Source organism: Colias philodice, chromosome 27, assembly GCF_061535455.1.
Source record: "Colias philodice isolate Cphi_HAF_F1 chromosome 27, ilColPhil1 Martin Lab GWU primary, whole genome shotgun sequence".
Lineage (NCBI taxonomy): Eukaryota > Metazoa > Arthropoda > Insecta > Lepidoptera > Pieridae > Colias > Colias philodice.
This window is the reverse complement of record NC_143112.1, coordinates 3,746,883-3,774,842: the sequence shown is the minus strand read 5'-3', so window position 1 is coordinate 3,774,842 and position 27,960 is coordinate 3,746,883. Positions and strand designations below refer to the sequence as shown.

At 31.2% G+C, this 27,960-nt stretch overlaps 5 protein-coding genes across 6 annotated transcripts; 1 reads left to right on the top strand and 4 right to left on the bottom strand.

The window, feature by feature from the left end:
• The first annotated feature begins 254 nt into the window (after window positions 1–254).
• On the top strand, window positions 255–14,844 carry LOC149476562 (proton-coupled amino acid transporter-like protein acs). Its single transcript, XM_089711659.1, has 16 exons — window positions 255–272; window positions 521–583; window positions 917–1,048; window positions 1,151–1,204; window positions 1,939–1,989; window positions 2,059–2,160; window positions 2,402–2,476; window positions 10,659–10,774; window positions 11,027–11,171; window positions 11,464–11,594; window positions 11,943–12,073; window positions 12,352–12,468; window positions 12,718–12,915; window positions 13,273–13,378; window positions 13,824–14,040; window positions 14,354–14,844. Exons 1-16 carry the CDS (start codon window positions 255–257, stop codon window positions 14,549–14,551), a joined length of 1,854 nt encoding a protein of 617 aa, XP_089567785.1. The 3' UTR covers window positions 14,552–14,844.
• On the bottom strand, window positions 2,679–3,990 carry LOC149476565 (uncharacterized). The gene is made up of 2 exons (XM_089711643.1): window positions 3,955–3,990; window positions 2,679–3,524 (listed from the first exon to the last, which is right to left on the bottom strand). The coding sequence occupies exons 1-2, from the start codon at window positions 3,988–3,990 to the stop codon at window positions 3,036–3,038; spliced, it is 525 nt and encodes a 174-aa protein (XP_089567769.1). The 3' UTR covers window positions 2,679–3,035.
• LOC149476564 (zinc finger matrin-type protein 5) lies at window positions 3,391–6,759 on the bottom strand. Of its 2 annotated transcripts, XM_089711698.1 has the most exons (5): window positions 6,657–6,744; window positions 6,436–6,589; window positions 5,988–6,122; window positions 5,195–5,448; window positions 3,391–3,524 (listed from the first exon to the last, which is right to left on the bottom strand). In XM_089711698.1, exons 2-4 carry the CDS (start codon window positions 6,560–6,562, stop codon window positions 5,195–5,197), a joined length of 516 nt encoding a protein of 171 aa, XP_089567824.1. In that variant the 5' UTR covers window positions 6,563–6,589; window positions 6,657–6,744; the 3' UTR covers window positions 3,391–3,524. The 2 variants fall into 2 exon arrangements, with proteins under 2 accessions (XP_089567824.1, XP_089567823.1); XM_089711697.1 differs by lacking the exon at window positions 3,391–3,524 and having other exon boundaries at window positions 5,192–5,448; window positions 6,436–6,759.
• LOC149476563 (uncharacterized) lies at window positions 7,499–9,326 on the bottom strand. The gene is made up of 2 exons (XM_089711642.1): window positions 8,108–9,326; window positions 7,499–7,977 (listed from the first exon to the last, which is right to left on the bottom strand). Exons 1-2 carry the CDS (start codon window positions 9,324–9,326, stop codon window positions 7,499–7,501), a joined length of 1,698 nt encoding a protein of 565 aa, XP_089567768.1.
• Window positions 14,845–15,097: 253 nt separating the features above from the next.
• LOC149476561 (proton-coupled amino acid transporter-like protein pathetic) lies at window positions 15,098–22,802 on the bottom strand. The gene is made up of 9 exons (XM_089711729.1): window positions 22,746–22,802; window positions 19,213–19,355; window positions 18,560–18,704; window positions 18,119–18,249; window positions 17,267–17,493; window positions 16,602–16,799; window positions 16,076–16,181; window positions 15,601–15,817; window positions 15,098–15,298 (listed from the first exon to the last, which is right to left on the bottom strand). Exons 1-9 carry the CDS (start codon window positions 22,764–22,766, stop codon window positions 15,104–15,106), a joined length of 1,383 nt encoding a protein of 460 aa, XP_089567855.1. The 5' UTR covers window positions 22,767–22,802; the 3' UTR covers window positions 15,098–15,103.
• Between the last annotated feature and the right edge of the window lie 5,158 nt (window positions 22,803–27,960).

Sequence of the window (27,960 nt, the reverse complement as noted above, 5' to 3'; positions counted from 1 at the left end):
CTTCGTACTGTTTCGAAATATAAGCGTCTCATCTCAATGTGGTCTCAATAAGTATCCGGATCACCTCAATCTTCAGAAAAAAAAATACATAGTAGGTAGGTAAGGTATGAAAAAGAAATGAATAAATAATTAATAAGTTATCTCTGTGTTAGTTATAATCAAGTGATAATAAACAATGTTTCTTTATTTGCGAAGTAGAGCGAATAATTTTTTGTACAATAGGAAAAATCGAAAATAAATTGCAATAAAGCAACATGGACCCAAGACATTTGGTACAAAACAATAATTGGCAATAAAAGTTACGTTGTTTAATTTATTCATAAAGTGCAATAAATGGAAAATGATTTTGTATCAAGTTCTTTTCAATTAAAAATCATGAGATTGCTTGCAACGTTGACAATTTCTGGCTTATTAATTGGTGTCGTAAGTCTAAAAATTAATTTAAAAATTTTAAACCATCGACAGCCCATAATATAAGTAGTTACCTAAGTACTTATTCAAATATTATAATTTTTTTCAGCTAGGGCAAGATGATGAGTCACAAGGAGATGAAAAAGAACTTACACCACTTGAAAAGAGGGAGGTAGGTACATATTTTTAATACAGTGTAATATTATATTATTTTTCCATCTACCCTCATTTTAGAAAATCAATTGAGTAAACTTTTGTGTAGTAGGGACATGCAAAATATCTTTATATTTAGTACCTAGTAGAAGGTAAATATGATAGGACATCTTGGGTAACATTGTTTGATTTTTTTATGAGTAGCTTTTATGTGACAAGTTCAACTACCAGCTAAAATGTAGAACTTTCTAGTTTTTACCTACATTGTGCCTACATGACGTATTATTAAATAGGTAGTTACCTACCTACAAGTCTTACAACATATCTATTTAAAAAATATTTTTGTTGATAGATAAAACAAATCGAAGCAGAGCAGAAATTAAGAGGTATCATAGGATCAATGGGTACAAACCAACATTATAAAATCCCGTCAAGTTTTAAAGACTTTGGGAGACGGTTTGTACTGCAGTATCCGTATTATGAGGTAAGATTGATTTACATTGAAAGCTATTTCGCTCGCTACCTTTACCAAATTCTAAAATAATTAAATTGTTTATTAATTATTTTTTTGTGTTTGTATCGTTAGAAAGAACTTCCTCTTAATATCACCGATGAATCAAGTTTGGATAGAGTAGTAAAGGTAATTTGTTTTTGATTTTCAAACTAAACTTTTTACAATTTATTATAAAATGACTCTGCCAGTTTGTCTGTCTGGCTTCTTACTTCCTGCATTTGGCCACTTGCCATTTTATTGCACGCCTCATAAGCGAAGCGTTGAGGTGGGTACTACTGTCACTTCGCGCAAAACATCTGATTTTTCAAACTTAAAATGTCTTTATGTATCATACATTGCACTTGTAAGATAATACATATACACACACATATTAAGAAAAAAACACTATTTTTAACGTTCATGATATTTTTGATGTCATTTTTGTTATTTAAACTAGTTAAAAAACAGTTTAAAAAAGTTCTGTCTTGGACGTCCGTGTGTCTGTATGTGCGGATCCTTTTTCTTGTTAACACGATAGCGACTGAAATACTTTACTAATCGAGTCTTTTTTTTTTCTCTTACGCTTGAGTATGCTCAGGAATAGAACCCTTTCATTTTTCAGGGTCTGATTCGATGTGGTTTAATTGTTATTAAATAAACAAAAATAATAATTAATAAATATTTATTAAAAAAAAATTATGAGGCGTGCACTTTTGGATTTTCCAAATTATTTTATATTTTCGCGGGCCAAAAAAAAAATCTCTGTTCTTACCAACTTACCCACCTATGTAAACGTCAATTCATTAAATCAGCCAAGGAGGCATCTCCTGAAAAGTATGTCTCATGTACATAACGTTATTTTAAATCATTTTAAATTTCAGCAATATTTAGCAAATAAAAGAAACTCGGATGAATCGATTATACCAGTACAGGTACGTACTTTATTTTTTTTCAATCAATAGCTGTAGGTATATAATAAACAAAAATATTTTAAAATATAGGCACCCGAAGATATCGTGGTAGCGGTAGCAAAACAATCAGCTATATTTAACGCACCTACACCACACGATGACACAATAGAGAAGAAAATACTTCGTACTGGGGTAAGTTCAAATTTTCTTCGATATAAAATTTTAAGAATAAGTTAATGGTCATTCAACGCAACTTCTAAGTTTGTACAATTTGATTCCTTAATATATTTAGTAAAAAAATATATTGAGAAACTCATATAGCCTCTGTAGGTTGAACAAGAGGACTCTTCGAGAAATGGTGCACATATTTTTATTACTTATCTTACCTGTTTATTTTATATTTTTCTGAATATAACGACGGCACTATTTTTAGGATTATTGGAATGATGTGTTCATGGAAGAGGTTGATCCGAGTAATATTTTGAGAACTAAGGAAAGGACTAATGTTGTAAGTACCTAACTAGTTAGCTGTTTTCCTACGGACGCTTCTTAAGTTTTATTATCAGATTCAGAAGCCTTTTCGAAAACGTATTTCAATTAACTAAGTTACTGCTGGCTAATTGAGTGACACATGAGACACATCCCCTCTTACACGTTCCTAAAATCCTTTATTTTACAGGATTCACTAAATTTGGAATTCTTGCCAGGCTCCAATTTATACGAACTGGTGTCAGAGTTAAAGAAAATCTCACCTAGACTTCTATATGTAATAAATGATGATTCAGAATAAGACCCAAACAGTTTTATTTACCTAAACATGTAGGTAACTATTCCTTGTTTTAGAACCTTGAGGCTTGAACCTTTGTTCTAATTATACCTATATTTTTTGTGAACGAAATAGCGGCTAAAATGTGTAAAAAGCTGATACCAACTAATCTCATGTTTATGAAATGTTTACAAACAGGCAAAAAATATAATTACAGGCATTCTCTTTTATTGTTTAAACATTGGTCCGATCTACCGTCCACGAACTATGTTCTAAGGATATCAGAAGGTACAAGTGATTTTTACGTTAACACACCATAGTTAAACGGATCTTTCATATAATTTATAACCAGGTCATTCTTCTTGAATCTCCAAGGGTCCTTAGTTTTAACTTTCTTCATCGATATTCTTTGGTCGTTATAAAAGTCTAGAACTTTCTTTTTGAGCTGACTATTTTTGGACCTTTCGAGATACGAAACCATTTCTCTTAATTCGTCCTTTATGAGATGTGTGCTTGATATCCTTTTCATCTCTTCGTATAGAAAGAGCGTTGATTGCACGTGGTCTTTCATGAAATTCATAATTTCTATCATTCTGTTTGTATGCAACAGATTTGGATGAGGTGTTTGCGCCTTTATAGATTTGTCCAATGTCCTTAGGATTGGAACATCCTTTTTATCTTGGAAATATTTTGGTGGAGCTTCTAGGGATATACCGTCATTATTTTTAGGGAGTACGAAGAAATATGGATACTTAAAATATTCAGGTATAGCGAATGCCACCGTAAAAATCTGTAAGTGAATTAAGAACACTTTTTGCAGTTTAAATGTATCTGTGGCTTATTTAAAACTTACATAGAGGTAGATACCTAAAGAACGAGAATAATAGCAAATGATAATTCCGAATACTAGGTAACTATTGAATTGTTGTAATTAATGTTGTTAAAAAACTAAATAATAGTAACTAGTTACTATAGTTAGTAAATAAAAGTGGGTCAAAAATCAAAATCGAGCCTATAGGAGTCGGTTATATACATACATGTCGGTTACATTCAGGTGATGCCAATAATAGTGCCCTATAAACATTGAGGTATTATTATTTATTATGCCTATAAACTAATGTTTAGAGAAGAAAATTGATTTTATTTAAAAGGGGGTAAACTCCTATTACGTAGTGACTATTTCCTATTTATTTACTAATCTGTGCTGACGTAAAACTTACGGGAAATAGTACAGCTAAATATACGTGGATATCCATTGTAATAACGTTATGTGATACGATTCATTTAAATCAAGTTACGCATCATAAAATTCTTAATTAAGCGTTTCTATTAACCAGTGCTTTAATTATTTTTTTTTCTCTGAATCAATATTTTGCTTGATACGGGAAATGTTTTTAAGACGAAATCAATCCTCATATAATATTACGAATGCAAATATGTGTTCGTCTGTTTGTCTATCACGTCGCAACGAAACGATTTGATGATAATATACCTATACATACGTAGTATATTATTATTAGTCTGTGCCTATACTCTTTGTATCTGGTGATAAAAGATAGTTTTGGTAATAGTCTAATACTTAAATACAAGGCACTTAAAATTAAGTTAAAATTTAGTTACCTACTATGAACTAAATGCTGTAAAGTTGTAAACCAACCAAAGACTGGCGGATATTTCTAATTTCTTGAAATTAGTCAGTTAGATAGTCAAGACTACAACACTTAGACAGTTGTAAAGTTACAGTATTTTACAGACAGACACAGAGACTTTGTTTTATAATATGTGTGGTATGAATACTGCTGCTTTATATTGTATACCTACAATATCAAAAATATAATTTACGATCTTGTAAAATTTATATCTAACATGGTATAAAATATAACATTCCTATATTTTATTATCACCATCATAAAATGTTTTGTTATGCATTTTTGCTTTTATTACTTGTTGTTATTTTTCCAATCGAAGTAAGTATTGCAAGAAATATTATTTATTAATAAAATTCACCTTTAATTACATATAAATTTATTTTTAGATTCAAACAATGCGCCATTCTGTGTTACCACAATTCAGATTTATAAATTACCCATCATTAAGATTCTTATCTGCAAGAAATCCATTGAGAATTAAGAGACGGACAACACCAAGATATTTTTTGAAGTTGTAATACAGTTTAAATAAATAAAAATGTGCGTTTTAACGAACCTCAAATACTTACCTCTAAAAATTATTCTGTAAAAGAAAGTTTAAATGAAGCAAATTCATGTTAGCGCTAAAAACAATGAGTTTTTGAGTATTTAATTAAGTAATTATTCAAAATAATAAAATAAACCAGTTATTACTATGAAAATTATAAAATTTAAGCTATAGACTGCAGCACTTAATGTCAAGTCTTTAATATTTGAATTACAATTACAAGGAAATAGGGATTTTTCAAATAAAATAAAACAAAAGTCATACCTAGCCCCAACTACTTATATTTATGCCATTAAAATCTTCAATTTTCAATCTCTTCAAGCTGGGCGGAAGATCTTTACCATATTTATCATATAATGGGTTATAAGACCATGGTAGAACATGGGTAACTCCATTGGAATCATATATAATAGTTTCTTTTGAATTTGATGATTCATTTTGAGCTGGTCTCGTAGATATTTTCTTGTAGACATCCCCAAATGATTGTGTATCCAATTGATCAAATTTCTTTTGAGAAACTGCAAAAAAATCAAGTTACAATTCATATCATGTACTTATAGTTATTAATGGTGTTACAATATTTACCAGAATGTTTGTGGAGGAGTTACCAGCTTAACATTATAATAAAGATATTTATTAATTTACTATTATTAAGAATAAAATAATATTATAAATGGTTCAGGTGTTGTGTATTATTTTGCCTTTCTTTAATGTTACATCTAAGAGATTTATTGTTCTGACTTTTGTATCTGGGGATATTTAGGAGGCTACATAGTGTCATGGGCAACTTTATACTGCAGTGAAACATCACAATCCCATGGCAATTTCTGTTGACCATTCGGGTAAAGTGGTGGGTGGAGCTAGTTTTATATAGTCTTGTGACGATGATGCTACACCTTGTTTCATAATAATTATACATTTTATCATGCTAATACAAGATCAGCAAGACAGTTTAATGGTGGATTACTAAAAGCATAGCATAAAGAAAATTAACAGACGTAAAAGCAGCACTTTGATTACTTATATTAAGAAAATGATAAATAAAATGATTAAGTACCATATTGTTGTAAAGCCCTTATGTCTTCATTTGAGTAATGTGAAAATCTACAAATACTCCCAAAAGGGCATTGACCAGCCGCATAGCGTAGACATGGCTTTTTAGTGATCTCTTCTTGTAAAATTACCTCTGGTTCTGTGAAATCAGTGAAATGTTAGCAAAACATCTTTATTTAGTACAAAACAGATAGGATTTTATACAGTAAATGAATACAAATAGGATTTCGTTAATTTACTGAAGTAAACAAACAACAAATAATTTATTTTCTTTTAAATTTCTTAGGGTTAAAAGAAATACTATAATTTTTATTCTAAGTTTAGTTTATTAAATTAAACTATCAGTTATAATAAATCGTTTTAATACAAATTTCCACCTCTTTTCATAGGTCACACAAATAAAAAATAGAAGCGTTTAAAGTCATGAAATAAACAATAAAATAATTAATTACCTTTAAATCGTTGGTAGTGTTCATTGACCAGTTTCTGGTGGGAAGTTCCTCTGTTGTGAGTTTTTATCGAAGAAGGTGCAGCAACTATAGTTTTATCACAATAATCACAGTGGTATCTTTTACCCATGTTTACGTAACAGAACGCTAAAATATACTAAAATAATATTGATCCCATTTCTTCCTTAGTTATTTCTTTAATGGTTAAGATCTTATTTATTTACCTGTTACCAGGGTACGCAAATTATTCAATTATATAAACAAAATTTCAATTTATTACAATGTCAAATTAATTAAATAGATTAAAGATTTTAGTTGACAATGACAACTGACATATTAATTATTAAGTCAACTTGACGTGCACGGTGCAAACTGCAAATTTTTGCAAATGATATAGAATAAAAAAAGTGCGTTCACGAATAAAACTATTTGTTGGACTTGGAAATAAGGAATTAATTCGTCCATCATCATAATATCGTCGATGCATATTATTATATATTAATAATATTTAATTAAAAACTTATATTGGGGCAGTGTAATAATAACATTTTGCTTGTTTACCTTTTACCGTGGTTGCCTGGAAGAGATCACTATTAAGTGATAAGGCCGCCAAAATAGTTGTACTCTGTGTAAGTAGTTATAAGGTTTCTTAACTGTACAACTATTAAAGATTTAAATAAATAAGTAAACATTTTCATCGCGTTAAACATTTATTTTTTAAGTACTTTCCACTAATAATTACTTAATAATTAAATCCTACTTAATAATACCTACCTACATTGATTTTCCATTGCCTAGATTGATTTTCAATTACTTAATATTACTACTTCAGTTAAGTTACACATAAAGTACAATAAAATATTAATATCTAAATCGATTTGTTACGTGATATTATGGTTCTTAAAATGATTTGTTTATTTTTCCAGAACAAGAGTTTTTTTGTTTATTTAATTCATTGGTCGATTATTGCCACGGCTTTTATCATTATTAATTACAGCTATAAATATAAATTACTGTCTATTTAAAATAGATTGTTTATTAAAATTAGCCTATTCTAGAATTCATTTTATGTCGTTTGATGTAGAGATCTTTTATACCTAAATAAATATGGATTATAATTATTAGGGGGAATATTAATCCTAGGGGGTATGTGGGGCGGAAAAGTTACTGGTCGTATTGGCAATTTTAAATTGAAAAGGACCGGCATTGGCCGTGGATTATTTGACGCTTGGGCTAATTTCTTGAATATTGGATTCACTGGTGGTCGTCCACTTCTAGATACTTCTGATACAGGAGTGTATGGATATTCGTTAATATCATTATAATTGTGGTCATAAGCGTTGAAATTTGGAGCGCCATATCCTGAATCTCGATTACCTAATATGTTAAAGTTTTGTTTGGGGAATGGCTGTTGAAATTTATTGAATAATGGGTGCTGGGGCGGTAAACGAATATTTGAATTAGGTAATTGATTAATTTTGTTGATGTACGGAAGCGGCGGTCTCATCATTGGTTGCAAAAATGGTGGCGAGGGCATTATATTACCTGAAAATACATTTAAATTATTTCTACAACTAATACTATTTTAAACTATCAATTCTGAGCAAATAGAAATCCAATTGAAGGTCTGATAGATATAACATTGTGAATTGATAAATAAAATTGAATATATTACCAATTAATGGTTTAGGTGTACTAAATGTGTCGAAGCTTGGTTTAATTATTTGAGGTTTCTCTATATTCAGATCTGGAATAGGTGCAGAACCGAACATTCTTCTATTCGGTCGTTCACTGATATCGCTAAGGTCATCATCAGCTAAATCATCATCATACCGTTCTTCTTGATTCTCAGCATATTGAGATCTATCGTAATTATCGTCTTCATAAGTGTTTCTAAACTTTTCAAGAAAATACGGAGAAATAAGATCATCCATATCATCGAACACATCTACTGTATTTAAAGACCTTTTTGGACTATCGTCTGCCTTAGCTTCAGATTCATCATTATCTCTTCTAGATGCTTTTATATCAATTATTCCCCCACGTTTTGCTTCCTCTACTGGTAACGCACTTCTGTCTTTATCTAGTTTTAATGCACGCCGTTCCTTTTCTTGTCCAGTTTTGATATTTTCTTCGGCAATTTTGCTCATATCATCTTCGCTCTTATTGTCTTCTTGTGGTTTTGCGCTTTTATCCTTTTCAGTTCCACTTTTTTCTTCTCCCACTCCACTTTGATATCCACTTTTGCCTTCATTCATTACATTTTTGTCTGGATTAATTGCACTTTTATCATCATTCGTTGCACTTTTCTCTTCATTCATTGCACTTTTCTCTTCATTCATTGCACTTTTCTCTTCATTTATTGCACTTTTTTCTCCATTCATTGCACTTTTATCTTCATTCGTTGCACTTTTCTCTTCATTTATTGCACTTTTTTCTCCAGTCATTGCACTTTTACCTTCATTCGTTGCACTTTCCTCTTCATTTATTGCACTTTTCTCATCATTCATTCCACTATTTTCTTCATTCACTGCACTTTTTTCTTCTTTCTGTCCGCTTTTTTCCTCCTTCTTTGCACTTTTATACATTTCTTTTGCAATTTTCTTGTCTTCTTTTCCTCTCTTATTTTTTTCTCCAGAAGCGTGCTTCGATACTTTTGCATCTTTGAAAATATCGTCAATAGTGTGATCTTTCAAGGGAGCTGCAAAACGACGGACTTGGATTGTACCAGGATAAAACATTTTATTGAATTCACTACTTTTTACAATATCATCTATATCCACAATACCGTCATATCTTTCGGATGATATATCCTCTTCTGAGGCATCACTACTTCTCGGTGAACCAAGTTCTATGGACGAATATTCATCTTGAGCGTCTCTATTTTCTTCCATTTCTTCCTGTGAAACGATGCAAGTCTAATCATACATTACTCAGAACAATTCACGATTGCAATTTATATTGTTACTTACCTCATCTGCATTTGCTAATGAACTTAAACTAATAAGTATTATTACAACTATTGATATATTCATTTTAGAAAATAATAATGCGACATTCACAGAGTGACATAGTTTTTATGACTAAGTTTTTACGTAGCAAAGTTATTCATTACCGTTCTACCGTAAAATCAATTTTAGAAAATGCAATCTGAAAAGCAGCCATGCTAAATCATTTTATACACCATGACACTCTTTAGTCATAAATAGATAAAAAGTTCTTTAGAAATTCACCATAGCATACCTATTCCATTGACGCAAATTTTTAATCACTAGTAGGGTTGGAATGGTTTTAAGGTAGGTATATTAATTGTACTTAGTGTAGTAGATAACTAAAATATGGTTCGATATGCTACATCAGTTTATTTTGTATAAACTATAGTTCCAGTAGGTTTTTTATTCAATGAGTAGGTAATTATTGCATATATTATCGAATAATACTAATTTCTAATTTAAATAGGTATTATGAAAGTATGAGGTCAATAATTATTATCCTAAAATACTATGGAGAAATAGGTACTTAGGTAAAAATGCAATATGGAGTAAATTACTATAAAGTATGTATGTATGTATGTGCATTTAATTCATAATTCTTTGATATAAATCTTCTTGAAAAACAAATTCCATGAAATACTCTTTCGTGTACATATAGATTCTGGCAGTCAGATACAATTTTCTGAAAGAAGAATAATCCCGACGTTTGTGGAATTCTCATTCAAATCATTACGAATTTTGAGACAAAGTTTTCAGTTTGATTTTTTGAAATGTTTTTGCTTTAGACCACTTTATAAATAGAAAAAATGGTGAGCATTATCTCAAGCTTTAGTTGTTGTTAAAATAACGTTGGTATTTATGTAGGTATGCTTTTTTATATTATGTATTTACGTAACTTCAAGTTTACATAACTAGGTATTATTTCATTATTCAAGTTGTAAAGCTTTATATAGATAGTGAATGAATTCGAGACACGAAGATAGTATTAATATTATAAGATATGATATCCTATTGTACCTTCCGTCACTTGAAGAGTTCATAAACTAGGTACTCCATATATTTAAAAGCTCTATGGAGTAGTTTAGGAATGGAATGAGAGAAACAGGGAAGAAATAGAAGTTAAAATAGCTGTTGTCTCGTCATATTTGCTAGCCTCTGTGATGACGGAGATACTGTCATGAAGAGATGTTTATTATAGTTTATATTACCTCAGTCTATTTAAAAATTCGTCAGGCTGGTCCGAAACCTGTGCAAGGAGGGCGAGGAAACTTCCGTAACTTAGCAAGCACCCAGGAGGAGGAGGATGCATTTGATTACGTGAAATATAGAAATGTGCCAAAACCAACTGGGTAAATGTTTCGAAATTATAGTTCTTATTCTGTTTTTATAACACGCTTATATTCGCTTCACCTGTATATTTGTAACAGACTCCTTGAGGCTCGATTTTGATCCACTTTAAACGGACAGATTTAGTTCAAACGTTGTACGCTTATCAAGGATCGGTGACAGTACAATAATTTCCTGAGTTTTAGGGTGATTTTTTTAGACTATACTAATTATATTTTCTATATAAATACTATCTGATTTCATGTTTCTTTTAGTGTAATTGGATCCATAGCGCATATGGTAAAAGGTGCGTTGGGTGGCGGCATTTTGGGTGGCCATGTCGCTTATATGAAAGCGGGTGTCTGGATTGCTGTACCGTTCAATTTCTTGTTCGGTATCTATATGGGATATTGTTTATATGTGAGTTTATTTTTTGTCGTTATTGACCAGCTCTCTACCACAATCTTGTCTGATGTTTAGCTAATGATATGGTAACTTATTGCTAAATTATAATTAGAAATAAAAAGAGAAAATATATCCTGATAAAATGTACCTATTTATGATATTTTTAAAGTGTATTAATTTCAATTCATTATGGGGGCTAGAAAATATTAAGGATATAGTTTCTCTCTTTCTTTTAGTTGATGTTTTGACTTTATCTTCTTTTTAACCACTTTATATGCTAAAGCATTTAATTTTATACAATTTTCAGATTCTCGTCATGTCCGCACAGAAGCTATATAGAAGAACTCGTATCCCCAGCATGTCCTACCCAGACGTGGGTGAAGCTGCAATGGCGTGTTGTCCCAATCCGAAAGTGGCACGGTTTTCGAGATTCTTTAGGTAGATAACAGAATTTTGCAGATATGTAATAGACATAACGAATGAGCTGTGTGTTTTTCATACGTCCTGAAGTGGACAATTAAAACAATATTGAGTAGATTTAGGTCATCTTCGCATCTTAAAGAGTGTAAATGTATGATGTGTAATAATAACAAGCTTCTTCAAGTGTAAACACACTTGAAGAAGTTTGTTATTAATTCGTAGCAATCTTCTGAAATTAATTTAGCTTACATATTTAAAACTTAAGGACTGTTAACATTTTGTCTCAAATGGGAGATCCTATAAAATTTGATAGTTCGAATAGTTTGACAACTGAAATAGTTTTAACTTCTGATGATTATTTGTCAGGTATTCAATTGACGGTATAATATGTCTGGATCTGTTTGGTGCGTGTGCCTGTTACCAGATTATTATAGCGAAGTCGTTGAAACAGCTTGTGGAAAACACGCAGAAAACGTCACTGGACAGTATCGGTCCAGGTATCTAAATATTTTGGAAATTTATGTACTGAAAATAATTAATTTATAATATTAATAATGGGGAAAAGTCTATTACGTAGATGCGTAAAATGGGAATGACTTAGCTCGTTGTAGAAACTAGAAGGGTTATAAAAAATAGATGGAATTAAAGTGTTGCTATCTAGACTGAAAATATTGGACCACACAGATGATGTATGAGTTATTCCGTGCCGAATTTTTGCTGATTTTGTCCAAAGTACTGTTATATTGTATCATTTAATAAAATTCATATTTTCCAGGATATCCTGACCTTCGAGTGTACTTGGCGTGTATGATTCCACCGATAATTCTTATATGTTTGATCACACATCTCAAATGGCTAGCGCCGTTTTCTATAGGCGCAAATATAGTCGTTTGTGAGTGTATTTTTATTTTTATTAATTTCCTTTCAAATTTATGAAAAAATATTTTAAGTGAAACTTCTTCAGGCGTGTTGAGTAGTGTAACATTTGAAGGTCATGGCAATAGGTACCTACCGTCACATAATGGAGTAAGGCGTTGATTTTGGTATCTTTGAATCTTGGCAAAGAAGTTTCACTTCTGACACGTGTGTTCGGCACACACGCTCTTTTTTATATTGTTTATATTGTTTGCTTTCATTTCAGTGATCATTATATTCACGGCTGTGTACTATGCGTTTGTATACAACCCCACGTTCACCGGTTTGGTGCCTATAACAAAACTCTATAGCTACTTCGAGTTTGTCGGCATGTCTGTGTTTAGTATGTCCTGTTCGGGTGTGGTGATACCCATAGAGAATAATATGGCCAACCCGAAGAAGTATCCTATTGTTTTGTGTACTGGTGAGCTTACCTTTAATCTAACAATGTTTATAATAATCCATACACGCTAAAGAATTTACTTACTTCATACATTTTTTAAAGTTTAATTTTATAAACCGACAGCATAGCATAGAAATTCATTATTTAAAACCGCATAAGGCTCATTATTGAATTCATTATTCAAAATGTTACCAAAAGTCGATACTGTTTGCAAGACTTAAATAGTCAAAAAATATTTTGGTACGCCCTGAATTCACATGTTAAAAAATTTTATTTTCTATTTAAATATGTTATGGAGTCAAATCTAGAAATTTATTTCTCTTTATCATAATCGTTGTTTAGTGCTGTGTATGTATTTGTATAAAATATTTTGTTTAGGCATGTCCCTGATCATCTGCTGCACATTTTTGGTGTCATTCTTCGGATATTCTGCTTTCCTTGAAAATTGCGAGTCGCCTATCACCGTGAATTTTCCAATGACAACGTAAGCTATTTTTGCTATTAGCTTCTCCAGGATCTCGAACTTATTATAAGTAGTTGTTCTATTTTTCATAATTATTAATTCTGATTGTAATGTGCCACGTGTCATGTCACGTTTAACATTTTCGTAAAACAGTGCATTTACATCAAAAGAACATAGAGCTAGAGCTGGAGCAAGAGCATTCTTTCCTGATCCTTTAGTATAAAAGATAACTCGTATTCAGTGTTGTTCAGTATTAGAACATTGCATAGAACTTTTCGAACGCACTAAGTACAACGACAGAATGCTCTACGCCTGTTTTAATAATTTGACATAATATAAAATGAGCATTCGTTTGATGTAAATGCACCGTAAGAAAACGATAATGTCCTTATATTCGCTTTTTATTTAATCTAATTTTATTTCAATTTATGAAATAATCTACGAAGCAAATCATTTTTCTTTACAGCGGACCCAAGATTCTGAAAGTGCTGATCGTTGTAATGATTTACATTACCCACGCGTTAAATTTCTGGGTACCATTCAACCTCTGTTTCTATTACCTGAAGTTTTTGCATCCAGAACAAAAGCACCTCATGTGGGAACTCATTTATAGAGCCATTTTTGTTGCTATGATTGGATGTATCGCTATCGTGTTCCCGAATATCAACGCTTTGATGGGATTCGTAAGTTTTTAAACCCTTACTTACTTTTCTTAACTTGTAACTTTAATGTAAATAAAATTTGTTATTGTTAGTGGTGTTGTCGACGCTAATTACTATTATGACATTATTAAACAATTTGATAATTAACTACTAAGTTATTATAGGTCTTTACCTGATTATTATATTACTAATTTTAAGTTAATACGTCTTGTGAGGCATCAATTTTGTATTTGTTTGTCTACAAGCAAAGCTTATTCACATTGTCTTACAATATCGTCTAAGGAAATTTAATGTTAAGAATTAAGATTTTCAATGATTTGTGTTTTGTCCACAGCTCGGAACATTTTGTCTGTCCAACATGGCGTTCATTTGGCCCAATATTATCTACCTTCTAACTAATTGGGAACGACCAGGCCTCGGGAAATACTACTGGCGTTTGTGGAAGTCGCTCTTTTTAATATTAATTGGATGCTTCTTGCTTCTCTGCGGTTCCGTGGTCAATATTAACGAGCTGATGTCTGTGTTTAGATAAGTGCATGCCTTTATATCGAAAAATTTCGATAGTGGCCTAACTTAGTAACTTGGTAACTCATTCGAGCTGATAAGAAACTTTGACAAAATTGTTTTTAATAAGCAATGCATCGCTACTTATAATGTTAATATTATTAAACAAATTGCAGAGTTCACACAAGTTTTAGCTGTTTGCGTGATTGTTATTATGTGTTTGTTTAGATAGAAATTTGAATTTTTTTAATGTTATCCTCAAATGTTTGTTTGAGAAGGCGTGAGACTGATAGGCTTATTTAAATTTTTTATTGCACTTATTAGCTGGGCATGCTTTGGCTATTTATTTTTATATTGTTATTTTAATGTTGTTGCTTGTAAAATTTAATAAAATAGTAAATTGTTTTTACTGTTTTATTTATAACAGCCTTAATAGCGACCATAAAAGCGTAGAGTGAACTGGTACCTTCTAGGGAAGCGCGTTCCATCTTAGACCACATCTCAGCTTAACATCAGGCGAGATTGTGGTCAAGCGCTTCCCTATTCCCAATAACAAAAAAAAAGTAATAAACCACTTTTACTACATATTTTTTATTAATCCCTTAACATTAGAGTAAGTACCAGCAATTAATAGAAGAATGCCTACGAGTATAATTAAAACATTTTTCCAAAGTCGCCATCTCCATTTTCCAAGACCAGGGTTTTCCCATACAACCAAGAGATCAATTAATGCTGGGAAAATAAAACCCATGAGTGATAAGCAGAAGGCTCCAAGCTGAAAGAAAGAAATATAGATTAGTGTTCTTCAATCGATAATTTTTTGCTCTGTAATTTTCAGATTTTATAGAGCCAGTCAATTGAAAAGTAGCGCGCTGCGCTTTTTTGAATGTTATTTCAATGAAGACAATGTCGATAATAGTTTGACATTTAAAACCATATCTGCGCCGGCCCTTAATCAATTTTCTATTAAACAGAAAACTATTCACACCAACCTAGTCACTTACAATAAACGATCATAATATAATAGCTAGCAAGAAATCATAGTATATCATGAAATAAAAGAGTAAGGAAACTTACCAGTCCCATCAAGTTGCCAATATTAGGAAACGCAATCGCAACAGCAGTTATTATAATAACAGAGGATCCTCTATAGATCCTCTCATATATCCAGTGTTTCTTTGGATCGTGCTTCTTGGAGACATAATGCCAAACCAGGTTGAAGGGAGCCCAGAAGTTGAGGGCAAAGGTGACGAAGATCATTAGACCCATTAGAGCTTTCAAGATTGTTGGGAAACTGAAATTCGTAATAAGTATTAGACGTTACATTTTTTATATCTATATCAATAAATTTTGAATTATTTTATTGAAGGGGTACTTTGTAACGGAAATTGAACTTCTATTTGTGTTAAGATTTATCATAATGATGTCAGGAAAATAGAGAAATGGGAACTTCGGCTATAATGTAGCTTCAGAGTAATATGACCTTAGTTAAGAATAATGGCCCAAAAAACAACGTATAGATAGAATTGGGATAAATTCAACGAATACTTACGTATCACCAGGGAAATTCAATGTAACAGGTGAAACAGATTTCTCTCCAAATCCCCAATAACCGAAAAATCCAACCATTACAAGGAATATCAGAACAATAGTCATCCCTGAAACAGATTAGTAATTTAAAATTGTTGAGACATAGTTTGGCGTTCGAAATGGGCATTTCTTAAATAGTTTCCGTATTGTTAAGTGAGTTTCGGTACACAGAATTTGCTAGAAATGCAAATAGTTATTGATTTAGCTAAGTTAAGCATTTACATTGGTTATTTTCTAGATTTCATCCGAACTCGAAACATGGAGAGTATTTAGACAATATTTTTTTTACAACAAATCAAACATTTTGTCTTGGCATTTGTTTTTATATACGAATTCGACAAATGGAAAGCGTTTAGACTTATCTTACTACAAATGAAACATTTTGTCTTAGTTTTAATCACGTTTTAATAATCATTATCATCAGCATTGTGAGTTATCTATGTTAAAAAAGTGTGTTTATTTTAGGCAAAGTTTTAACCAAATCTTACCTAATCCAATAACAATTGGGGATTTCTTGGGATTTTCCATATTATTCTCAATGGGCAATATGACTCCTATTCCTTCCATGCTAAAGACGACAATTCCGCAAAATTCAAAGAAGCCCACGGCGTCTTTCCAAGCTGGTACTGTTGATATGGGTGGAGCTGATCTTAGACCATATACTACCGTTGCAGCGACGCAAACAACTGAAAGGAATGAGTACAAATTTGAAGATAGCTAATGACCGGTTTCAATAGTACGGGACCTAACAGTTAAATGACAAATATTGCATTACCTAAAGTTTAAAAAAATATTAATATTTTAGAAGAGCCTTTAGGGCGTTCTTTTTAATTAGTAGGGTGCAATTCTAACAATATAATGTAATTATTTTTTGTAAAATCTATGCAATAGTTCATAAGATTAACTAACAAAATGAACAATAGCAGAATCAAGAAGTTAAAAAAAAATTTCATGCATTGCTGTCGTAAATTACAATAATCACTAGTTCATCGATATATTCATGTTATTTTATATTTTTTTATATATGTTTTTTTATATTTATTTTATAATAATTATATAATGATATAAACTTACATATTCATATGCGAATATGAAGTATATTAACCATCCATTTTTTTAAATATGTATTCAAATACAAATAACCATAACTCACCAATAAAAACGTCAGCAACCAAAGAAAATGGCGCCAAATATTTCAACGTGGTTATCATACACAACAACAATATTGGTATCAACAGTGCTAATATGTACAATCGAAGACTATTCAAGTCCAAATCTTGGTTGTTTTCTATAATTTCTCTAAGAGTTTTAGCTATTATTATTTGGTAAACACAGCAGGCGCCGAAAAGGTCTATGCAAATGGTGAGGTCCACTGCGTATCTGAAATTGCACAAAATAATAATATATTGACTTCATAATGTGTATAAAGTTTTTGATTATAAACCTAAATAATGAACCTTGATTAAATTTCACTGCTAAGCTTTGGTAAATAATAAAATACATATATCGGTGACCTAGAGAATTTATTTTCTTAACCATTCGCAATTTTTTTGGAAGTCATAGTTATGTAAGAAAGAGTAGAGATTAGAAATTCTGTGCGAAAGTCGATAAAATCTATATATATATATAAATCTCGTGTCACAATGTTTGTCCTCAATGGACTCCTAAACCACTTAACCGATTATAATAAAATTCGCACACCATTCGATCCAACTTGAGAGATAGGATAGTATAAACATGTAGGTACCACGGGCGAAGCCGGGGCGGACCACTAGTGTTATATATTTCTATAACACTTTTGGTCTCTCGTAAAAGCTATATCCTTCAAATTCGATAACAGTGTTACTTTTCAAATTGAGTAGGTAGAGCAAATCAAAAGGTTTTTCGATAAAAATAGACGTAAAGTTTACGCAACAACTAATGAACCTTTCATTAACTAATTCAAAAAAAAAAATATTAATAATATTACAAATATATTAAATAATATTACAAATTAATAGCTTACCTGAACCACTTGCTATTTTTCCTTAACTTGGGAAAAGGTCCTATCCGTAGAGCCGCTTCTGCCACGTCCGGGTAAGACATTTCAGGCACATGAACCCTTGTGTATAATATTTGCGCTGAATTCACTAGTAACTGAAAATTGTATAGATTTTATTGTTAAATTATAATAAAGGTCGCAACTAGTTAAATCAGCAGTTTGATTAATAGCCTAGGCTCTTTATAATACAGTTTAACTAACTTCCTGGATGTAATATTCAGCCGTATCTTTTATTATAACTTCGACACATATTATAGAAAATAAAAGGGTGTGTTTAGTTTAAATTTACGATTTTAAGATTCTTTACTTATTGTGCATTAGCTATTTATTAATAGATTAAATAAAATATTAAAAATAATTAATAGAGGAATAAATTGAGTTTATTAATGTAATAAATAAACTTACATGTAAACAATACGAGATATAGAACCCAAAGACGACAGTCATGACGAGGGACGTCCACAGACCACTTTTCATGAAGGCTTCGTGAATTCCCATTATACCCCCACCTAAACATCCTTTTATTAAGTGGCCTGTCGCTTCTAGTAAACTGAAATTAACGAAAATTAATTTAAAACAATATTGGAAAAGTTTTGTTTATAGAACAGCTCTATATTCATATTTATTCAGAAACCTATCTCGGGATAAAAACGGCATTAATTATAATTGACCAAACTTTAAACCTCTGAGTATCTTTGGCGTAATACCTTGGACGTAGTTAATTTTAAAAAGGATTTTATATGAATAATAAATACAATAAGATACAATATAATTTGTTTTTAACAAATATTCAAAACTTCAAATATTAGTAGCTCTACTCAATTCTAATTGTATGTTATTCTTTTAAAATAGATATAAATTATTAATTTAATTGTTTTTTATTTACATACATTTCAAAATCGATCACTAGCACATAAAATTTCCTAGGAGGAATAAAAAAAATACAAAATCAGGCACCCAACCTGCTGCTTGATCGGCCTGATCGGCTTGATCGGTCTTAAAAATAAATGAATATCTTTTATTACCTATACATATATACAAAAAATAGACGAACATACTTATTACGTTTCCTCGTGGGCCTATTAGCAACGAAGTCGTATGTTTGTTTCTGTGACTGCAGGCTATATTTACCCCCATCTGGTGGGGGTTGGGGGGGTGGTTTTGAAGGGTCTACATGATCTGATTCCACTGCGGTGTTTATCTGGAATTGAATAGAAAATATATCAGGAAGTGATTTTGATACGTTCCTTATGGTAAACTAGCTTTATGCGCACGGCTTCGCCCGCATTGTAGATAACAAATTATTTTCTTAAGCCTCTGGAGTCATCTTTAAAAAAAAATTTGGGTAATTTTAAAGATTTAAGCATTCATATTCAATATATTTGATACAGATAAAACGCGTTGCCAATCCAAACTAATTTTGACTCCAAAAATCAGTCAAAAACGTTTTTTGACCGACGCGCGAAGCCCTTATAAAGGTTAAGGAAAGATCCTATCCTTCCATCTATCCATATAATATCTTCCATCCTAAGAAGCAATCAAAAATATTATAATTTTCATTTGCAATGTGTATTTATATGACATTGCTAATTCATTATATACGAGATACAACTTGGATACAACAATAAAAGAAAACCAATGAAACATAACCGTGACATAGTGATTGTAAAATAAATATTATTTAAATATAGTTATCGTAACGAACACTTATTCATATAAAACAAAGCCTTATTTTTATTTGTTTCAATGCGACGAAAAATATGCATGCAACCGTTTTTTGCAGACTTAGGTATGGCGTTATTCATAGCATTGAAATCAGCCTATAAAAATGTTTCATCTAATTAATGAGGGTTTCTGCTTTCTTATCCTGGATCTTAGACCATATTAGCTGTATCCCCCGGTTTCTCCAGATTATGAAGGATATATTTTTGTGTATTTACAATGTTATGTGTTTTAAATTTGTCCTAAATGCTTCTTCTGAACAGATACAGATACCAATTAAATAACTTCATGCTGAATATGTTTAACAAAATGTACGCAAGTCTAACAAAGAATTACTGTTTGTGTGTTATCTTATTTGATTGTGATTCTGTGCCGATGTTGTAAAGATATGAGATAAATCTTATTTTTATAATAAACATATTTTAATATAGGTAAAGAATTTTAATAGAGACTAGCTGTGCCCCGCGGTTTTGCCAGCAGTGCTCCGCTCATGTTGATCTTAGCGTGATAATATAATATAGCCTATAGCCTTCCTCGATAAACGCGCTATCTAACACCGAAATCATTTTGCAAATAAAACCAGCAGTTCCTGAGATAAACTGTGCGTTCAAGCAAACAAACAAATCTTAATTTTATAATAAACATGTTTTAATATATGTAAAGAATTTTAATAAAGATTTTGTTCTAACTGTAGTTTTAAAGGCTCCAAGTTAATTTAAATTCAGCTCTATCCTATCCTAATAGTTCTACTATATAAATGTGAATGTTTGTGAGAATGGATGTATGTGTATTGTGTATGTGTAAGTATATGTTTGTTACTCTTTCGATCAAATACTACTGAACCGATTACAATGATTTAGCACACATATAGAGGGTAACTGGAAATTCCACGGGAACGGGAACTATGCGGTTTTTTTTTGAAAACGCGGACGAAGACGCGGACGGAAAGCTTGTCATTTATAAATTGACATACTAATTAATATATTTTATTATTAGGTACGGTACCTATCTTAAAAATCCTTAAAATTAAACATCAAAATATATCGTACACTCAAAGCCAGTAAATATACATTCAAAGTAGTAGTATAGGTACGACAAATGTTAGTTAGTTGTAGTGTTGGTACCTCCTACTATTTGACTTTGTTTTCATGTTAATATTGTCATGGTACCTATTTATTTATGGTACCTTTTATAGTTATTATTACTACCATCATAGATTAAGATGTTGAAAATGTACTTAAGTAGGTACTGTACATAGTTACATTGTTTACAAAGTCATAAGTACTAAAAGAAAAATTTATAACTATCATACATACATTTTAAATCATAAGTCTGTTTGTTGGTGATAATCTCAAAAACTACTGCACCGATTTTCATTACCACTTAAAATATGTATGTACAGTAACAGCTGTAAAATTTATGATAATTGTTACTTGACCTTCAAATGACTGGAAGCATTTTGATGAAATTGGACGCATGTATAGATTGTAATTTCAATAAAATTGTGTGTTCTTAGTTATTGCAGAAATGCTGCTAATTGCTATATAGACAACTCTATATATTAAATAGTGCAGTAAAGCGCGTCACACACGGTGAAGATACTATAATATTTTATCTTAAGATACTGTAATATTTTATATTTCAGTATCTTAAGGTATCCGGTATCAGCGTTCTGACCATCATTTTTCTTTTTGTACAGTATCTTAAGATAAAATATTATAGTATCTTCACCGTGTGTGACGCGCTTAATTCATAACTATCTGAAGCTTAAGCTATATTTATTCGCGTAAATAAAATAATAATAAATATTATACTTTTTTTACCTATATCAATATAACTACATACATCTTAAAATTGTTAAAGTAGGTAACTTTTAACTACATGAATTACAAAATCGCCAAATATCTACAAATGTTAACAATATTATGGAATAGTAATTACTTCCTCTCTTCATTATAAATTGCCTTTTAATTAATTTATAATGTTTTTGAAAAAGGTAATTTACGTAACAAGAAAAATCAATTCATGCGCTATCAAAATTTTATACTACACTAGCATTCTGCGCGATTTTGCCCGCTTTCTAGAAAACATAACATATACAGAAACCTTCCTCAAGAATCACTCTATCTATTAAAATAAACCTCATCGAAATGTAGTGTAGTATTAAAGATAAGAACACTAAAAGACGGGCAAACGGACAAACAGTGACTTTGTTTTATAATATGTAGTAATAATAAGTACGCGCTATCTAGTTTAAATTGAGTTCTTAATAAATGATTGTACAAATTTATTTTTTCTAATAGATGAGACTATTTTGTAGTTCTGAATACCTACAATAATTATTATACTTTGTAGCAACTGGATATATATTTAAACACGTAATAACATTACTTAGGTATTATTATAATAAAATACTAAATGCTCTACTATCTATAAATAAATAATTCTAGTAAACTAACTTGATTACTTTTACAAACAATTAGGTACAATTACAAAATGGTTTATTAAAATCCTCTCAGCTGTTACTAAATAAAATTACCTTTTAATAATTATCTTAATACTAGATTTCCGCCCGCGGCTTCGCCCGCGTTTTCAAAGGAAAACCCGCATAGTTCCCGTTCCCGTGGGATTTCCGGGATAATACCTATCCTTTGTGTTAATCCAATTTACCCTCTATATGTGTGCTAAATTTCATTGTAATCGGTTCCGTAGAATTTGCGTGAAAGAGTAACAAACACACACACATAGAATCTCACAAACTTTCGCATTTATAATATTAGTAGTCTTAACGTCTTAAGGTTATTATTAAATGATTTTCACTTTTAATTATTATCTTTAAAAATTATGATTTTCAAATAGTTTTACTTACATGGCCTAATTTGATATCCATAAATGATCCTTCAAAACACAACACGAGTGAACACAACAAACGTCAGTCTTATTGTAAATTAGACTGATTTTACAACCTTCAGAAGCAAACAGATAATGTTAATACATTAGATTCATTGAGAAGCGTTTGTTGCTTGTTGTATTAAAATTATTACCGCACTTTGTAATAGTTCTGTGGTACTAACTTGTAGAAGTCTAGTCTAGAAGAATTAAGAACTAGCTGTGCCCTGTGGTTTTACCCGCATTTCTCTGCTCCTATTGTTCTTAGCGTGATGGTATATAGCGTATAATATGACCTATAATATAATAACCTTCCTCGATAAATGGGCTATCTAACACCGAAAGAATTTTCCAAATCGGACCAGTAGTTCCTGAGAGTCTTCAGTATTATAATATTATTAGTTAACTGCTTGCTGACCTTATTATTAATGTTCTATTTATATTTCGACCAAGAGGGTAAAGGTAATGGCTCTAAAACAAAAAGAAAGATAACTAAGGCTCTATGCACCTATAGCTTTCACTGTTATCTACCGAATTTATTTAATAGATTATTTGAAAGAAAAATTAAATAATGTAATACAATTGAAATTACATTTAAGTTGAATCAATATAATATACCTTGGGGTATTATTATTATCTGTGTCTTGGGCGTGAAATAACACCTTGATAAATGCAAAATTGTAACAAAATAAAAATCACATTGAATACGAGAAAGATATATAAATCTAACTCAAGTAGAATCTATATCAATAATCCAGGGTTTAAAGTTTTAATACAAGCGGTAAATAGTTATTAGAACTTTTATTGATAGCGTGAAGTATTTTTAGATTCAAGTGGTATTTTATTGTATCAATGATTGCCTATTGGTTGGTGTTTATTGTCTAATATTCTTGAAGTGCGTTGTAAAGTGTGGTTTTTATTAAAACAATTTGGAATAAAATGTCCATTTGTGTTCAATAGTTGAATTTTGCTCAATGTCATACATAGTTTTTTTATCATTTATGTATGGGCCCTTAAACAATTGTTCATGGCAGCCTCGAGGCAAAAACTTTATTACCTAAATACAAATCAACTAAACATATAGAAAAGAAAACAATGAGCCAGCGTTATTAACTGTAAGAAAAGCTGTTACCAAGCAATACACCATCACCATTCCTCCGTGCAAGGGTTGGATAATAAACTATAAAAAAATACCCATATGGGCTTGTGAAACATCTAATTTTTAAAGAATTCCCTACGTTTAGACTCGTTCCGCATAAATTCCAGTCATACGTAGTTGTGTTGTTTAATTTCAAAATTATACTTCTTTATTAAATGATAATAAGGTATTTTGTATTATGTTGCGAGCCTTAAATCTTGTAAAGTTTTATCAAAGATTAGAACCATTTTCACTAAACTTAAATGTGTCTAAATTCAGAATCTATACTAATGTTATAAAGCTGAGGTTGTTGGTTTGTCGCGCTTATCTCTGGAACTACGGGTCCGATTTGAAAAATTATTTCGGTGTTAGATAGCCCATTTATTCAGGAAGGGTATAAACTATATATTATCATCACGCTAAGACCAATCGGAGAGAAGCAATGCGAGTAATCCATGAAGATTTAAGGATTATTAGCTACATTTTCGATATTAGGACAATATATTAAGGTAAAAAAATAATATTTTAAATAAAATAATAATAGTGTGTGTTGTACGTTCGTTTTGGACATAAAAGGGGTTTAAAGTAAGTTTTAGGCGCGGGACATATACAAGCGGCGCGGCGCGCATCGGGCGCACCGCGGGCGCGCTGTTGGCGTCCGAAAATGATATTTATATAGAGAGGTTAAATGCATTTTCTTCATGCATAATTTAGTAAAATTATGTTTTTTGTGCTAAAAGAGATTTGAAAGTAACGTTAATTTGAAAGTAACGATTTTGTTTTGATAATTCCTTGTAAGTAAATAGCGAGGATAACCCCACGATTGCAAATATATCTTTGTTGGAAATGTTGGAATTTACTTGGAAAATTTTATAGTACTTTTAAAGTAATTTTAAAGTAGTACTGGTGTAATGATGGAAGAAAAGAAGGTTAAAACTTAAAATAACACAAAATTTATATTGTACTAGCGGTCCACCCCGGCTTCGCCCGTGGTACATATTTCGCAATAAAAGGTAGCCTATGTTCTTTCTCAGGGTCTAAAGATTGTCTGTGCCAAATTTCATCAAAATCGGTCCAGTACCTAGTTTATGCGTGAAAACCATACATACATACATACATACATACATACATACAAACCTTTCTTCTTTATAATATTAGTATAGATAAAATATGGTTTTCAAACACAGGTTTACATTTAAACCATATAAATCTTATCATTAAAATCTCAGTTCAAAAGTATTTACAGTACTGATCATTCCACAATATTATTTCAATTACAAATAAATAAAAAACACAATCAAAATCAGGATTATCTTTATTTCTGACATTGTAAATACATGGGAACTTTCATTATGCTCTTCTTCATTTTCACTTTCCCTACTGCCATCACCTGTGTAAATCATTTCATCGATTAATTCAATTCACCTTTAAAAACAAAACGAAGAAGGGTATGTAATAGCAGCTCTATATAATTCCACACAGAGAGAACACATTTTTGACTGACAGGCTACCGTCTCCTACCACCCGATTTGTTTTTGATTGTGTATGACCGTGAATTGACCTCTATTTGGATGCGATGGGGGAAGCGCGCCTGCGGTACGCCTGCGGTACGCCCGCGGCGCAACCGTGGCGTGCCGCCTCGTCGCCTTTCCAAAATTCTTTCATACAAAATGTATAAGAAGGACGTGGTGCAAAACAGATTCAAGAGGTGCGCTTATGGCACGCCCGCGCCCGCGCCGCTTGTGTTTGACCCGCGCCTTAAGTTTAGTTTTTTTCAAGTTCATATTAAATTGTGTAGAAAAAACAAATATTTTTGATTTGTAGTTTTTCCGGAAATCTACATAACCTGTATATATAATAATTTATTATGACCTTTAATCGACTTCCCGACCTTAAACTGACCGTTATTTCTTTTTCCTCATATTTTTAATTTATTCTCTTCTTTTTTACAATTGGTTTCATTCTATAAAAAAATATTATTCTTCAAAACTTAATGTGACTTTATAGTATACCTACTGCAGGTCTTTTAACCCAAAAAGATAAAACGTGTAAAGAGACTGCCAAAAGCATAAACATTATGCTAATAAGTTGTTTGTTTATTAATGAGGTTAATAAATACTTTAAAATACCTAATTAAAAGTTTAAGGTATAACAGAAGTGCCGTTCGTTTTAAATATTAGGTACGTCTACTTTTAACGATTAGTACCTAAGTATGTTATTTGACTATACTTTTAGAATTTTCTTGCTCCCTTTCCGACACAAGTTTGTAATTATTATAACATAGTAAATTCCGAGAAATTTTACTTTTTCTTAGTCCGGATAAAAAGCTCTTAATCAAAGCTTTTATCGCTAATTAGATTATTATGAATTGGAAAGTGTAGGTATTTGTTTGTTTCTTTTTATATATCGACTTTCTCTTTATATTCGTCGCGATGACACGAATTTATTACTAAATTTTTGTGTTTAAGGAGAGAAACAATCCATACTAATATTATAAATGCGAAAGTAACTCTGTATGTCTGTTACTCAATCACGCCTAAACTACTGAACCAATTTGCATGAAATTTGGTATGGAGATATTTTGATACCCGAGAAAGGACATAGGCTACCTTTTATTGCGAAATATGTACCACGGGCGAAGCCGGGGCGGACCACTAGTCTATATATATAATTTCTATCGAGAAAATTCATATTCCCATAATATTCATTGAATGTCAATATATTATTACCTTAGTTTTAAACAAAATTAACCTCCATTACAAGAGTATTACTGCGGATATGAAAAAAGAACGTGTGTACAGAGCACACGTGTCAGAAGTGAAACTTTTTTAGCAAGATATAATGATACATGTACCTAAATCGTCACCTAACTCCATGACGTGACGGTATTGCCATGACGCGACGACACGTTTCACTTCAAAAAAACTTTAATTAACGTCTAATGGAACTAATATAAAGTGTGAAATTTCTTGAACATTGTTGTCACTTGAATAAATTAAGGGGACAATGATTGATGATAGGTTTGACCGTGGTCCTAATTATTGGTGTATGGTGTGAATTGTCATAACTCATACATGAGACTATCTAGTATCTAGTAGATGTAATTTGTAGTAATGAGATGAATTCATGGAAGGAAGTATGTGCAAAATTTGGCAACATTGCATACCTAATACTATCTACAAATATTGAAATAGTTCTTCGAAAAATTGAACATGTGGGAAATATATTATATTTTTCATGAGTACATATGATCTCGGATCACAAACTACATATTGTAACGTAGGTATGTAGATAATATCGTTGTTAAATGTTATCGAATGAAACATCCATCCACTTAGGTAATATTAAAAATGCGAAAGTAACACTTTCTGTCTGTCTCTTTTTTACAACTGAAACGATTTGTATTAAATTTGGTATAAGCTTGAGACTTGATATGGGAATTTCACTATGGTATTTTTTTACTACGTTGACGAAGCCACGGGCGGAAAGCTAGCTATATGTACGCGAATTTTTATCATCCGCGTCGCTAACAAAATAATATTAGAAAGAACCGCGAGGTTTGCCCGCGTTCTAAATCAAGTATCTACCTACCTAGTATTTCTATACCTCATGAGTTAGGTATTCTGATGAGTGATGTATACCTATAGACTATAGGTATACATCACTCATCAGAATACCTAACTCATGAGGTATAGAAGGCTATAGTACCTATATTACTGTAAAGTTTCATGCAAATCCGTCCAGTCCTTTTTTTTTCTACATCTAACCATCCGATCTTCACTACTTTCTCACACTTTCTCAGGATAATAATATGACAACTAAATATTTTGTATTAAGATTCATCTATCGTATTTATTATGAACTAACATATTCTTTTCTTTTATTGAAACAAACGTTTCTGAAAACCCCTTAGTTAATTTCACGTTTTTACGATAGATGGCACTGATTTCAATTTTTCATTATACCTATTTTCAACAACAAGGTATTTTAATAAGGATACAAGTAAAACAAAAACAATTTACTTAAAATATATTTTATTTACATTATAAATTGAACC